The sequence below is a fragment of the Lepus europaeus genome, chromosome 6 (assembly GCF_033115175.1).
Source record: "Lepus europaeus isolate LE1 chromosome 6, mLepTim1.pri, whole genome shotgun sequence".
NCBI classification, from domain to species: domain Eukaryota; kingdom Metazoa; phylum Chordata; class Mammalia; order Lagomorpha; family Leporidae; genus Lepus; species Lepus europaeus.
Genome location: NC_084832.1, coordinates 2262504 through 2277509, shown reverse-complemented (window position 1 = coordinate 2277509; position 15006 = coordinate 2262504). Strand labels below are relative to the sequence as shown.

At 58.6% G+C, this 15006-nt stretch overlaps 1 protein-coding gene across 1 annotated transcript in view; it reads left to right on the top strand.

Annotated features, from left to right (window-relative positions):
- The window catches only part of ARHGEF7 (Rho guanine nucleotide exchange factor 7), a 178896-nt gene that overhangs the window by 66663 nt on the left and 97227 nt on the right, over positions 1 to 15006 (top strand). Inside the window, exon 3 of the mRNA XM_062193930.1 lies at positions 13900 to 13984. Within this exon, the coding sequence (XP_062049914.1) occupies positions 13900 to 13984 (85 nt within the window). The remainder of the gene's footprint in view (positions 1 to 13899; positions 13985 to 15006) is intronic.

The following is a 15006-nucleotide window of genomic DNA, read 5'->3' as shown; positions in this document are numbered from 1 at the left end:
TTTTCATTTATCTCCTTCTGCCATCCTCCTGGGTGAAAGGAAAGACGTGTGACTCTGCTAGGCGTGGGGGAGCGTGTGTGTCCTGGTGTTGGTGGGGGAGGGGTGTGGGGGAGGGGGAGAGTTGGTTTCCTGGTGTTGGTTTGGGGAGGGGTAATCGTGGAAGCTCTCTGTCTTGAAGGGTCACTCTTTGCTGGTCCTTTGGCTGGAGGGGGCAGATCTGGGGGCTTCTCTTGTCTCCCCACTTGCCCTTCTGGGTTGTTTTTGAAATTAACAAAACCTAGAGACTACACTGCCCTGTCGTTTCCTGGGCTCGTGGGCCACTCTGCCTCTGCTCGGGGTCTGAGCACCGGACTGGCTGCGCTCAGCTGGAACGGTGGGGACGTGCCTGCCTGTCTCAGGGAACCAAGTCCGGCTTCGGGCTTTCCTCCTCTGCCCGTCACGGCCTTGGTCATTCCTGGTTGTGGCTCACGCTGGCTGACCGGCGTTACAGCTGTCGTGACTACATGTGGGTGGGTGGCGCTTGGCCCGAGGACGATCGGAGAGTGGAGGGACACGCTCCCAGCTGCCCGTGAGGCGGGTGCAGGCTCTCAGGGGAGGTCACGTGGGAGTAGGGTTGCCTGTCGGCGGCTTCTCAGCGGCACGTGGGCTTCATCTCCTGTGCAGGTGTCGGCTTCAGGGTGACCGGGGTGTGGTCCCCGAGGTGCCGCTGTCTGTTCCTGGTGCTGGGTGACTCCGTGGGCTCCTCCGGCCTCTCTGTGGGACTGCTCTGAATTCTGTTGGGTCGCTCACGTTCCATCCACTTCCTGGCCTCTGGAGTTTCCAAGCCCTATTTTCAGCTATTCCTAGCATTCCAGTGGCCCCTTGGGAGGGGTGGGGGTGTGTGTACTGCTCACCCTCGGAACATTCGCTCCAAGCTTTGGCTTTGCAGCTACTTGCTCTGAGTTGTTTTTTTTTTAAATTAATTAATTTGAAAGTTACAGAGAAAGAGGACACACACACACACACACACACGGGTGGGGTGGTTCTCCACTTGTCAGTTTACCTCCCAAGTAGCTGCAATGGCCAGGTTTCTGACCGAGCCAGAGCCAGAACCAAGACCCCCATTTGGGTCTCCCATGTGGGTAGCAGGAACACAAGCACCCGGGCCATTCTCCCGTTGCTTTTCCCAGACCAATAGCAGAGAACTGGATAGGAAGTGAAGTGGCTGGGACATGAACTGGCACGGATATGAGATGCCAGCATTGCAGGTGGTAGCTTTACCTGCTGCGCCACAGTGCTGCCCCTTAAGTTTTCATTTATTTATCTATTTCCCATTTTATTTGAAGGGGAGAGGGATATGGACAGATCTTCCATTCGGAAGGCCATTCCCCAGGACTTGGCCAGGCAGAAGCCAGGAGCCCAGGATTGTGACTGGCAGGGTCTCTCTTGAGCCATCGTCAGCTGCTGCAGCCCAGGATGTGGTCAGCAGGAAGCGAGGACTCGGGACTCCAGTCAGGTTTAGCTGATGCTCAGCTGCGAAGCACTTGGTATGCCTGCTCTGGGTTTTCAGGGAAACAGAACTCGGCTGTAAGTGCTCTGACCTCCTGTCGCCAGGCCGAGCAGGCACTGTGTCCAGGCCCTGCCATGTGGACAGGCACACTGTTCCTTTGCCAGTATGGCTAGCACATGAAGATGGTCATTGCGGGACTGGATACGGACTGCGTGGGTGCCCCGTGCCCCTGGGAGAGTCCACCGGCCCCTGGCTGGACTGTGTGGGTGCCCCGTGCCCCTGGGAGAGTCCACCGGCCCCTGGCTGGACTGTGTGGGTGCCCCGTGCCCCTGGGAGAGTCCACCGTCCCCTGGCTGGACTGTGTGGGTGCCCCGTGCCCCTGGGAGAGTCCACCGTCCCCTGGCTGGACTGCGTGGGTGCCCCGTACCCCTGGGAGACTCCACCGTCCCCTGGCTGGACTGCGTGGGTGCCCCGTGCCCCTGGGAGAGTCCACCGTCCCCTGGCTGGACTGTGTGGGTGCCCCGTGCCCCTGGGAGAGTCCACCGTCCCCTGGCTGGACTGCGTGGGTGCCCCGTGCCCCTGGGAGAGTCCACCGTCCCCTGGCTGGACTGTGTGGGTGCCCCGTGCCCCTGGGAGAGTCCACCGTCCCCTGGCTGGACTGTGTGGGTGCCCCGTGCCCCTGGGAGAGTCCACCGTCCCCTGGCTGGACTGTGGGTGCCCTGTGCCCCTGGGAGAGTCCACCGTCCCCTGGCTGGACTGCGGGTGCCCTGTGCCCCTGGGAGACTCGACCGTCCCCTGGCCTCCTCTGCGTGCTCTCCTCCCCTGGCTGGTGTGTGGCGTCTGGCTCGGATCTGGTTCTTTGTCACCTCTGTGTTGTGCCTCCTGGAGGCGTTTCCCTGCCTGAGATAAAATTGGCACGCGGGCCTAGTTTCTGCAGGGCGGGAGCTGTGCGCGTGTGGGTGTGGCACCGGGGGCTCAGCACATCGTCTGCCTTCCGCCTGTTCCCCTGCCTGTGCTGCCGTGGCCTCCCTGCCTGTCCCTTGCGCAGGGTGCTGAAGATGGCAGAGGGCACGGCTGGCACCCATGCCGGTCCTCTCCCCGCTCCTCCTAGGAGCCTCCTAACTAGAGGTTGTTTCTTCTCAGCGATGAGCGTCCTGTCCCAGTGTGCAGAGAGCTCCACAGACTTGAGTGATGTCTGGTTCCCATTTTATACTGAAATAAGTTGTTTGGGGCCACGTTGGGTGAAAGTGCTGTCATGGATGGAATCCGTCATCAAACTTGAATTTCTCTGGAGTGTAGGAGCGGGCGGCATTAAGCAGGGAAGCCAAGGAGGGGAAGGTTCCCTGCGGGAGTCTGTTTTTCACATGCCCCTAGCGATAGGGACCGTCTGCATGAAATTGAAGCAGGCCCTCTTAGCATTCACTCCTCGCTGGCTCGCGTTCTGAACGCACAGATCCATTTGACAAAGTGATGGCACAGAACTCTATTTTTGAACTCTGCAAACCACACTCCAGAACTGTGTCGAAAGTAACAGTTTCTTGAGTGAAAAATAGCTTGTCTGTGGGGAGCTGGGCGGGCTTGTGGCGTGTTACCACGTCTGTCTCCCGCTGGGCTGTGGGCCTCCCTCTGACTGTCCAGGTGGGACTGGGGGGCGGTGGCGAGGGGGGACTTTTCCTCCCATTCTCTGCTCTGGTCTTCCTGGGCGTGGCTAGAGGTGTCATTGTCCGTGTGACCCATCTGGCTTTGGCTTCTCTGTCAGTGTGGCCAGGAGGTTCAGGGCCAGCTGGGATCACATGGTCAGCTTGCTGAGGGCTGGGGAGGTGCTGAAATCGCTGCAGTAAGTAGGGGTGACTGGGCGTGTGGACCCCGCGTGCTAGCATGTTCACTTCCGTTGCTGCAGCCCTGTCGGCTCCCTGGGGCTGGCTGAACCTTTGTGCTCACATGTCCCTGTTTGCTGGTCGCCACCGTGCTGTGTCCCTGCCCTGCTCTGTCTCTCTGGTGTGCACTTGGCTCACCTGGTGGATGGCGCCAGGGATTCGGAGGGGACAGGAGGTGTGACGGGGCCCAGGCTGCTGGTGGCTGTGCTGTCTGAGAGACCAGTGCTGAAGCTGCTTCCTAGCTCTCTGGTTGGGGCTCTTGCCAGTTACTCGGGAGCCACGTGAACTGAGTGTCTGTCTGTGTTTTTAAAGCATGTGTGAGTCAGGTCCATTCGCTTACCATGGGGAGATTTTAACAGATTGAAGATGCAGATGACATAGAGAGCGAAGGTTGCTTGTCCTCCACCAGATGGCGGGTGTTCCCGATCTTCCATACTACAGTGAACTTGGAAGCCAGGGCGAGGCAGATTAGGGCTGAGGGTAGGTTAGCTTTGAAATCTCACTCAGATTTTCTCCTGTTTCTTTGAGGAGCCTGCCTCTTTGTCATGTGGTGTCACACTGTGGGTGTCCGTGATACCCTGTCTGTCCACTGGGAGAGGTGGCAGTGGTCACACTGTGGGAGGCTGTGATACCCTGTCTGTCCACTGAGAGAGGTGGCAGTGGTCACACTGTGGGTGTCCGTGATACCCTGTCTGTCCACTGGGAGAGGTGGCAGTGGTCACACTGTGGGAGGCTGAGGTGGCAGTGGTCACACTGTGGGTGTCTGTGATACCCTGTCTGTCCACTGAGAGAGGTGGCAGTGGTCACACTGTGGGTGTCCGTGATACCCTGTCTGTCCACAGAGAGAGGTGGCAGTGGTCACACTGTGGTGTCTGTCATACCCTGTCTGTCCACTGGGAGAGGTGGCAGTGGTCACACTGTGGTGTCTGTGATACCCTGTCTGTCCACTGAGAGAGGTGGCAGTGGTCACACTGTGGGTGTCCGTGATACCCTGTCTGTCCACTGAGAGAGGTGGCAGTGGTCACACTGTGGGTGTCTGTGTTACCCTGTCTGTCCACTGAGAGAGGTGGCAGTGGTCACACTGTGGTGTCTGTGATACCCTGTCTGTCCACTGAGAGAGGTGGCAGTGGTCACACTGTGGTGTCTGTGTTACCCTGTCTGTCCACTGAGAGAGGTGGCAGTGGTCACACTGTGGGAGGCTGTGATACCCTGTCTGTCCACTGAGAGAGGTGGCAGTGGTCACACTGTGGGAGGCTGTGTTACCCTGTCTGTCCACTGGGAGAGGTGGCAGTGGTCACACTGTGGTGTCTGTGATACCCTGTCTGTCCACTGAGAGAGGTGGCAGTGGTCACACTGTGGTGTCTGTGATACCCTGTCTGTCCACTGAGAGAGGTGGCAGTGGTCACACTGTGGGAGGCTGTGTTACCCTGTCTGTCCACTGAGAGAGGTGGCAGTGGTCACACTGTGGGAGGCTGTGTTACCCTGTCTGTCCACTGAGAGGCGTGGCGGTGGTCACACTGTGGGAGGCTGAGGTGGCAGTGGTCACACTGTGGGTGTCCGTGATACCCTGTCTGTCCACTGAGAGAGGTGGCAGTGGTCACACTGTGGGTGTCCGTGATACCCTGTCTGTCCACAGAGAGAGGTGGCAGTGGTCACACTGTGGTGTCTGTGATACCCTGTCTGTCCACTGAGAGAGGTGGCAGTGGTCACACTGTGGTGTCTGTGATACCCTGTCTGTCCACTGAGAGAGGTGGCAGTGGTCACACTGTGGTGTCCGTGATACCCTGTCTGTCCACTGAGAGAGGTGGCAGTGGTCACACTGTGGGTGTCCGTGATACCCTGTCTGTCCACTGAGAGAGGTGGCAGTGGTCACACTGTGGGAGGCTGTGTTACCCTGTCTGTCCACTGGGAGAGGTGGCAGTGGTCACACTGTGGGTGTCCGTGATACCCTGTCTGTCCACAGAGAGAGGTGGCAGTGGTCACACTGTGGTGTCTGTGATACCCTGTCTGTCCACTGAGAGAGGTGGCAGTGGTCACACTGTGGTGTCTGTGATACCCTGTCTGTCCACTGAGAGAGGTGGCAGTGGTCACACTGTGGGAGGCTGTGTTACCCTGTCTGTCCACTGAGAGAGGTGGCAGTGGTCACACTGTGGGTGTCCGTGATACCCTGTCTGTCCACTGAGAGAGGTGGCAGTGGTCACACTGTGGTGTCTGTGTTACCCTGTCTGTCCACTGAGAGAGGTGGCAGTGGTCACACTGTGGTGTCCGTGATACCCTGTCTGTCCACTGAGAGAGGTGGCAGTGGTCACACTGTGGGTGTCTGTGTTACCCTGTCTGTCCACTGAGAGAGGTGGCAGTGGTCACACTGTGGGTGTCTGTGATACCCTGTCCACTGGGAGAGGTGGCAGTGGTCACACTGTGGGTGGCTGTGATACCCTGTCTGTCCACTGAGAGAGGTGGCAGTGGTCACACTGTGGTGTCTGTGTTACCCTGTCTGTCCACTGAGAGAGGTGGCAGTGGTCACACTGTGGTGTCTGTGATACCCTGTCTGTCCACTGAGAGAGGTGGCAGTGGTCACACTGTGGTGTCTGTGATACCCTGTCTGTCCACTGAGAGAGGTGGCAGTGGTCACACTGTGGGTGTCCGTGATACACTGTCTGTCCACTGAGAGGTGGCAGTGGTCACACTGTGGGTGTCCGTGATACCCTGTCTGTCCACTGAGAGAGGTGGCAGTGGTCACACTGTGGGAGGCTGTGATACCCTGTCTGTCCACTGGGAGAGGTGGCAGTGGTCACACTGTGGTGTCTGTGATACCCTGTCTGTCCACTGAGAGAGGTGGCAGTGGTCACACTGTGGTGTCTGTGTTACCCTGTCTGTCCACTGAGAGAGGTGGCAGTGGTCACACTGTGGGTGTCTGTGTTACCCTGTCTGTCCACTGAGAGAGGTGGCAGTGGCCACACTGTGGGAGGCTGTGTTACCCTGTCTGTCCACTGAGAGAGGTGGCAGTGGTCACACTGTGGTGTCTGTGATACCCTGTCTGTCCACTGAGAGAGGTGGCAGTGGTCACACTGTGGGTGTCTGTGTTACCCTGTCTGTCCACTGAGAGAGGTGGCAGTGGTCACACTGTGGGTGTCTGTGATACCCTGTCTGTCCACTGAGAGAGGTGGCAGTGGTCACACTGTGGGAGGCTGTGTTATCCTGTCTGTCCACTGAGAGAGGTGGCAGTGGTCACACTGTGGGTGTCTGTGATACCCTGTCTGTCCACTGAGAGAGGTGGCAGTGGTCACACTGTGGGAGGCTGTTACCCTGTCTGTCCACTGAGAGAGGTGGCAGTGGTCACACTGTGGGTGTCCGTGATACCCTGTCTGTCCACTGAGAGAGGTGGCAGTGGCCACACTGTGGGAGGCTGTTACCCTGTCTGTCCACTGAGAGAGGTGGCAGTGGTCACACTGTGGGAGGCTGTGATACCCTGTCTGTCCACTGAGAGAGGTGGCAGTGGTCACACTGTGGGTGTCCGTGATACCCTGTCTGTCCACTGAGAGAGGTGGCAGTGGCCACACTGTGGGAGGCTGTTACCCTGTCTGTCCACTGAGAGAGGTGGCAGTGGTCACACTGTGGGTGTCTGTGTTACCCTGTCTGTCCACTGAGAGAGGTGGCAGTGGTCACACTGTGGGAGGCTGTTACCCTGTCTGTCCACTGAGCGAGGTGGCAGTGGTCACACTGTGGTGTCTGTGTTACCCTGTCTGTCCACTGAGAGAGGTGGCAGTGGTCACACTGTGGTGTCTGTGTTACCCTGTCTGTCCACTGAGAGGCGTGGCGGTGGTGTTGCGCTGTGGGTGGCTGTAGGGGTGTAGATAGCCATTGATGAGGGGTGGTAGCTCATCTTTGGTTTTTCTTTTAAAGATTATTTATTTGAAAAGCAGAGTTAGAGAGAGAGAGAGAGAGGGAGAAGGAGAGAGGCAGGTCAGGGCAGCGGGGGAGGGTGTTCCATCTGCTGGTTTAGTCCCCAGTCCGAAGCCAGGAGCTTCTTCTGAGTCTCCCATGTGGGTGCAGGGACCCAAGTACTTCGGGCCGTCTTCCACTGCTTTCCTAGGCAGCTTAGCTGGGAGCTGGATGGGAAGTGGAGCAGCGGGGACTCAAACTGGCGCCCATGTGGGATGCTGGTGCTGCAGTGGCGGCTTTGCCCACTGCGCCATACGCCGGCCCCTGGTAAGAGATGAGATGACCCATACAACTTAACTCCTGTGCAGGCTCCCTCTGCTGTTTAAAGTTGTGTCCTTATTTTCCATTTTCTCTGCAGGGGGATGCTTGCCCTCCTTCCCCGGAGCCGGGCTGTCCTGGTGATGTGCCTGCACATGGTGTGTGGTGTGCGTGACGGGGAGGCCGCGGTGCCACTGCTGAGACAGCAGGCACTGCTTCCGTCCTGCCTGTGCTCTCGGCACGGCCGCGGGTGCCAGAGGACACGAGGCGCCAAGGCTCCTGCCAGCGGCCGTGAGCTGAGCCTTCTTGTCGGCACTTCCTTAGTCCAGTGCGTGGCCGCCAGGCTGCCAGGTGCCCGCCGCTCCCGCTGAGCTGGCGGCCTCGGCAGGAGAGACCCTCAGCCGCATTGTCCCAGCGGAGTGGCTCCTTGGGCTGGGACAGCAAACGCCGGTGTGCAAAGCCGGAGGTGTAGAGCGGGTGACCCCTCCAGGTGCCGAGGCTGCAGGCAGAGCCGCAGCACCTGTCAGTGGCACCCCTGCCTTGCCGGCATTGCCGCCTGTCCCCTGAGAGCGTGGGGCGTCTGCCCTAAAAGGCGTGCTCCTTCAGGCCGACGGGAAGGCACTCGTGTGGTTTTCTTGTCGGGGATTCTGAACGTAACAAGCAGCAGCAGTTCCGTGGTCCCCGTGCATAGCCCTGGGAGGAGGGGAGCTGGAGCGGCGTGGGGCGGAACGTGCCCGTGAGGACCGTCTTCCTCCTCGCGAGCAGTGGGGAATTCTGCTTCTGCCCGAGCCAGCTCGGAGGCGTCAGCTCTGCCTTCTGGCGCTGAGGCCTCCCTGCTTCCCTGGAGGGCCTTGCTGTCGTTCTTGGAGGTGTGTCCCCTCTGCGGGAACACGTGGGCGTGGACCCCGTGCTGCCGCTTGCTGCCTGGTGCCGTGTTCCCGCCGTCTCCAAGCCCGAGGACCCCGTGGCTTGGCTTTGCCCGCGCGCTACCGCACATCAGGCCGTCTGTGCCCGGGGCTGTCTCCTCCAGGACCCGGGATGGTAGAGCAGTTAGTTCCCTGTGGGCCCTGCTACTCTCAGTTCAGGGAAGAAAAGTCAGGGCGGGGGACTTGGAACAACCAAAAGCTTCTCTCTCTGCTGAGAGTCCGCGAGCGAGCAGCCGGTGTCTGTCACTTCTGCTCACCTCTCATTGGCCGGAGCAGGTCATGTGGCCAGGCCTGCCCGCAGCGGGCCTGGGGCAGGGAGGAAGTGGAGGTGATGTCGTGCCCTGCACATCAGCTGCCGGGCTCTGCTCCACAGCAGTTCTTGGGCTGACGCCTTCCTGAAACCATCGTGGGCATTTCTGCGCCGACGGTCGTCTTCTGTCTGGCCCCAAGTTCTCCTGCTTGGAAGCATCGGGCATGTAAACCTCTGCTGTCGCATGGCTTCCTCTGCCGGGTGGGCGCTGGTGACCCTCACCCCGTCTTCCTCCTGCAGAGGAGAGCGCCCTGTGTCAGGTGTTAGTTCAGAAGCCAAACTCGACTCTAGATTTGGCTACTGCAGTGTCACCACAGGGTGAGGAATGTGCCACCCCAGGCTGCCTGCAGACCAGCACTGGGTCGAGGCTGGGGGTTGAGTCTGGGCCACAGGGCAGTCTTTGGCACCTGTGGGGGTGTGGGACGGGCAGCGTCTTCTGTGGGGTTAGGGGTCAGTGTGGTGTGCAGAGGAGCAGTCCCTGTGGACCTGGAGGCTGGAGACAGCGGAGGGACAGCTGGCCCGGCGACTTTGGGATGCAGCCCACCCACCCTGTGTCATGGTGTCTGCTCTGACTGTGTGCGGCCGGGTGCTGGTCAAATAGAGGCACGGGCCATGGGAGGGTGGAGGGCAGAGCGGGTCCCTGCACAGCTTCCCAGCCCTGCGGCTCTCCCTCCTCCGAGTGGGCGTCTGGCCCTGGGGGGTCTCAGGTGTTGAGTGTGGCCGAAGGGTGAGGTCAGCCAGGAATGCCCAGGTGTGCAGCCTGGGTGGCCGTGTTGACAGGGCCAGTGTGCAGGAGCAGGCTTGTGTGCGTGTGTGTGGGGATGTGTGTTCCGCTCTAGCCTGGCAGGGCAGAGAGCCATCTGGGCTGAGGAGGTAGCACTGGACTGAGAGACAGCCTCCCGTGAGTGACCCTGGCCAGCTCCCCTGGGCACCTGTGTCCCGGTGTCTGTGTTCTGAGCACTGGATGGTGGCGGAGGGAGCTGCCCAGTGCGGGAGCCGTCTTGTCGTTGGAGAGTGAGGGCCCCGGGGCCTCCTCTGCTCCCGCCGTGTCTGAGACCCTCCCCACTTCCCACTGTGCGTCACAGCGCTGTCCTTTGCCAGGCTGGAAGACCAGGACCCGCCCCCACAGCCCAGCTACGGGGAGGCACTGACCTAGCCTCCCAACGCAAGTCAGGAGCCTGCACCCCAGTCTGCGTGCCGGGGCCCACCCCGCCCTCCCATTCTGCTTTGCTGCTAGTCTGCTTCCTGGGGGACAGCAGCTGGTGGCACAGGCACAAGTAGTTGGGTCCCTGCTGCCCGTGGCAGGGGCTTGAATTGAGGGCCTGGCTCCTAGCCTCAGCCTGGCCCAGCCCTGGCTGGTGAAGGCATTTGGGGGATTGAGCCAGGGAAAGGGAGATCTCTCTGTCTCTCAAATAAATGAATAAACTTTTTAGAAACCACCTCATTTTGCTTTCTGAATATGCTTACGTATTTTAACACTTAGGTTAGGTTTGTCATGACATTCCACTCCTAAATCCTTAAGTGCCTCTTTCCAAAGATAAGTCCATTTTTGACATGCCAGCCTAGGAGTGCTGAACCGGGTAGCTGGAGTGATGGTTCCTCATCTGAAGTCAGTCACTCTGTGCAGATCCCCCGAGTGCCCGATGTCCTCTGGAGGTGACGGACCCGAGGCACGGGGCCCAGGACGACCCATTGCAGCTGGTGGTCAACAGGATTCAGACTGACTCGGGAGCGTGAGGCGTTCGCCAGGTGCGGCTTCCTGTCTGGTGCCCTGCCCACCGTGAGGGTGACGTGCGCAGTGTGCCGTGGGAGGCTGTGTGAGCAGGCGGCCTCCTCCCCATGCGGCCCTTTGCCTGCTCGGCCACCGTGGAGACTTCTAGAAAGTATTTCTGTGTCTGCCTTGCGTACTCTCTGCTGTCCTGGTTTCTCCATGGTTTGGCGCTTTCTGTATTTCACGATGAAGCATTGCTGTTGAAAGTACAACGTGAGAAATGGATTTGCGGTTTTCCGTGCAAAGCTGGTAGAATAGTTTAGTGTTGAGGACATTGGTTTACCGTGTGGCCCGTTGAGAGGAAGGGTGAGATAGTTTCCCCTATAGATTCTTTTTTTTTAAAGATTTATTTTATTTATTTGAAAGAGTTACACAGAGAGGTAGAGACAGAAAGGTCTTCCCGTTTGTTGGTTCACTCCCAAATGGCCGCAATGGCCGAAACGGCCGGAGCTGTGCTGAACTGAAGCCAGGAGCCAGGAGCTTCTTCCGGGTCTCCCTCGTGGGTGCAGCAGCCCAAGGACTTGGGCCATCTTCTACTGCTCTCCCAGGCCATAGCAGAGAGCTGGATCGGAAGAGGGGCAGCCGGGACTAGAACTGGGATGCCAAATGGGATGCCAGTGCTTCAGGCCAGGGCGTTAACCCGCTGTGCCACAGCGCCGGCCCCTCCCCTGTAGATTCTAACACATGTTGGGTGTTTGGTGCTCCCTTCCCCGTGTGTCTCCCCCACACCTGGCCAGGTGGTGTCAGGGCCGTCTTGGTGAGCCAGCTGTCTCCCTCTCTCCACCTGTGGACGTTTCAGAGGTCCCTTCCTGGGCCCCCCGTAGAGGTCTGATTTAGTTGGTCTGGGAGACGGCCATGCTTCTGGCCTCCACCCAGAGGGCCCTGATAGGCCGGGAGCCAGCCAGCGCTCGGAGGGGCTGGGGGCTGGGGCCGTGGAGCGGCACCTGCAGGGTGCCTGGGGGTGTCAGACACATTTGTCCTGTCTTGAGAGCTGGCCGGCCCCTGCCTCCAGCAGTTCAGGCCCTCACCTGCACACGGAGCCTCCTGTGCGAGTTCCAGCGAGGTGCCCCTCGTTCCCGCAGCTGCAGGGGTCTGGTCTCGGGAACAGGCGCTGCCCTTCTCTGGGGAAGTGCTCCAGTGAGGACACGTCGTGGGCTCAGGGTGCGTGCCGCCCCCTCCGTGGCTAGCGCTTGTCTCGTCCCATTGTTTTGTTTCCTGTTGAGAAATGTGTGTGCTCACTGAGGTTCTGATGTCATGTTGAAGCCCATTGGTGGGCAGCGGCAGCCGGTCAGATGCTTCCTGGTCTCCGAGTGAGAGAGATCTGTACCCTGGAATAACAGGAAACCTCCGTTCATAGCATCCTGTTGCTCTGGGCTTTGTGGCTCGCTCGCCTGGCCACCATGAAGGTTAGTAGAAATTTATGTTCATATTTCTTTATTGGCTAACGCTGTAGCTCAAGTCCTGCAAGCTGTGGAATAAGACCTAAAGTAACAATTGAAAAAATCAGGTCACCTTCTTTATAGTTGAGGAACCTTTGTACTTTGTGTGTGGGGAAGCTGCGGCCTCTTAAGGTTAATACTTTTTATTTTTTTTAATAGTGACTTTTAGCTCATTTTTGTCACTGAGATGAAAATGGATATTCATTTGTGTTGGAATTTCATCTTAGATGGTGGTTCGGCCAGTGGCTGGCACTGTTGGGATCTACGGCCTGTCTGTTTACGGGAAGGGTCCGGTCCTGTTAGACATGGCGTCAGGGCACACGCCCAGGCCGCGAGGGCTCACAGCTGCCCTAGAGGCTGGGCCTTACACTGGGCCTGTGGCTGGTGCAGTCTTGACACTGGTGATCCAGTGGCCTCTTCTTCTTTTTTAAAAAAGCTATTTTATTTATTTGAAAGGCAGAAAAACTGAGAGCTCCCAGCCGCTGGTTCATTTCCCAGAATGCCTGCGGCAGTCGGGGTGGGCCAGGCTGAAGCAGGGACTGGAAGCTCCATCTGTTTTTCCTCCATGGGTGTCCCGGGCCCTCCGGTGTGCATCACAGGAAGCAGGCACTCTGGTGTGCGACGCGAGTGTCCCAAAGTGTCTACCTTATCTGTGCCGCCAGATGCCCACCCTGTTTGCCTCTCTGAGCAGTGTCCAGTTTTGTGGTTAAATATCAGCATACCTCGGGACTGCTGGACTTTGCATTTCAAACACTGTGGGCAGGAGCCCGTAACTGGGGGTGATGCTTGGGTGAGAAGGCAGCGTTTGTTGGGCCTGGGCTTGCTTCTCCTGGTGTCTCACTGTGAGCGTCACGCGCGGTGTGGCCTCCTGGGGTGCAGATGGACCGTGCAGCCCCATGGCCCGTGTTCTGGGGCAGCCAGGCAGGAGCAGGGAGGCTGTCCAGGAAGTGAGATGAGTAAGTTAGCCAGGAAAACCCGCAGGAAGGGGAGGAGAAGTGAGTTCCTGGCTGGGGAGGGGAGGGCAGGGGCGGTGCATAGACCTGGGAGAGCCGTTTGTTCGTTTCTGCGTCAGTGAGGAGAAGCAGGGCAATGCGATGTGATAAACCTTCTAAATGCCTCCCGCTGGGTTTTGTGGTTGTCTGGGACATAGTTGTGGATGACTGGACCACTACAGTTATGTTGGGAGCCGATGGTTGGGGATGCAGACTTGTCTGTAACGGTGTTCGGAATGAGTGTGTGTTTTAACAGGTGTGTGCCCGCACCCTCGTGTGCCCACACGCTCCAGCTGTGGCCTGCAGGGCTGGCTCATACTCTGCCTTCCCAGCTCGGGGAGGAGCCAAGTGCCTGTGAGCTATTCATGGAGTCCCAGGTCTCTGGACAGGCCTGGGGGGGCGGGGTCACAGCCAAGGGGTCCTTGCCAGGTGTCCAGGGGTGGGTGTGTCCCTTGTCCCCACCTGGCCCTCCTCTGGGATCGTGTCTCCCGCCTGTCCCCGATTGTCTCGTGTGACGCGCCGTGCTCACGAAGGTCTGTCTTCCTTTTGGGGCGCTTGGCTTTGGGGTCACCTCCCGTCCAGCCTGCTGTGCTCTGCAGTGTGCCAAGCTCTGCCGCCTCTGCCTTAGCCCAGGGAGCGCGGGCTGTGACAAGCCTGGCGGGCTGGCCCTGGGGTGTAGGAAGCCGTGGGAGGCCCAGGGTGGGACCTGTGCTTAGTGAGGGTCTGATCGGACAGCGTCCCCCAGGACTCGGCGGCCAGCCTGCTGCTCTCCCTGTCTCTGCTCCCATCTGGGGGTCCTGTCAGCTGCATCGCCCCTGTGTTGGGAGAGTGGAGTTTGTCCTGCACCCCCGGAAGAAGACGCTACTAATTTTGCCTGTTTAATTTTTCCTTTCAGACGTTTGATGCAAATGATTTGTATCAGGGGCAGAATTTTAACAAGGTCCTCAGTTCCCTAGTGACTCTAAATAAAGTGACAGCAGGTAAGACGCTTCTTTTAATCGAACTTGCGGGGCGGGAAGACAAGGGTGAAAACTGGTTTCTGTTAGCAAGCGAATGAGGATTGAATTAAAGTACATATGCTTCTGCTGATTGCTTTTTTTGTTGTTTCTTTAGCTCTCATCTTTTTTTTCCTTATTAGAATAGATTGTTCTTTTTTGAAAAAAAGATTTATTTATTTATTTATTTATTTAAAAGGCAAATTTACAGAGAGAAAGACAGAAAGAGACCTTCTATTTGCTGGTTCCCTCCCTGAATGGCTGCAATGGCCAGGTCTGGACCAGGTTGAAGCCAGGAGCCTGGAACGCCATCTGGGTCTCCCACATGGGTGGTGGGGTCCCAAGCACTTGGGCCATCTTCCGCTGCTTTCCCAGGCACAGTAGCAGGAAGCTGGAACCTAAGTGGAGCAGGCGGGACTCCGACTGGCACCCATGTGGGATGCCCGCGTGGCAGGCAGGGCCTATCCCCCTGAGGCACAGCGCCAGCCCGAGTGTTGGCCTTTAGGTCCCCTGAGGATGCCGCATGTGGAGAGGTCAGCTGAGAGCGTGACGAGACCAGGGTCCCTTCACATGACGTGGCGGTGTGGAGCTCGAGGCGCCTCTCTCTGGCTTTCCTGAGTTTGCGGTGTTGATGCTCACTCCAGGGAGCAGTGTGGTTCTGAGTTGTGCCGTGATGAGGGAGCGCAGGTGCACTGTCTGCCGAGGTGGGCCGGGGCTGGAGGCAGCAGAGACGGCGCTTTGCCTGGTCTGCGCCCAGCTGTTTCTAAAGGGGGTGGGGTGGGTGGAGCCCGTCTGGTGAGCCCTCAGACCATAGTGGGGACAGGGCCTGTTCTGCGTGGACTCCCCACGGGCGGGCTCGGCTGTCCCGTGGGCTGCGTGGCTATGGAAGGAAGAAGCCATAGTGATGCGTTCGTTTCCTGCTGACCTTGACAGATGAAAGACACACATTAGGGCGGAGGAGAAGTGTCTGCGTTGGAACGCACCTCTTCAGTTCTCGCCTACTTTTG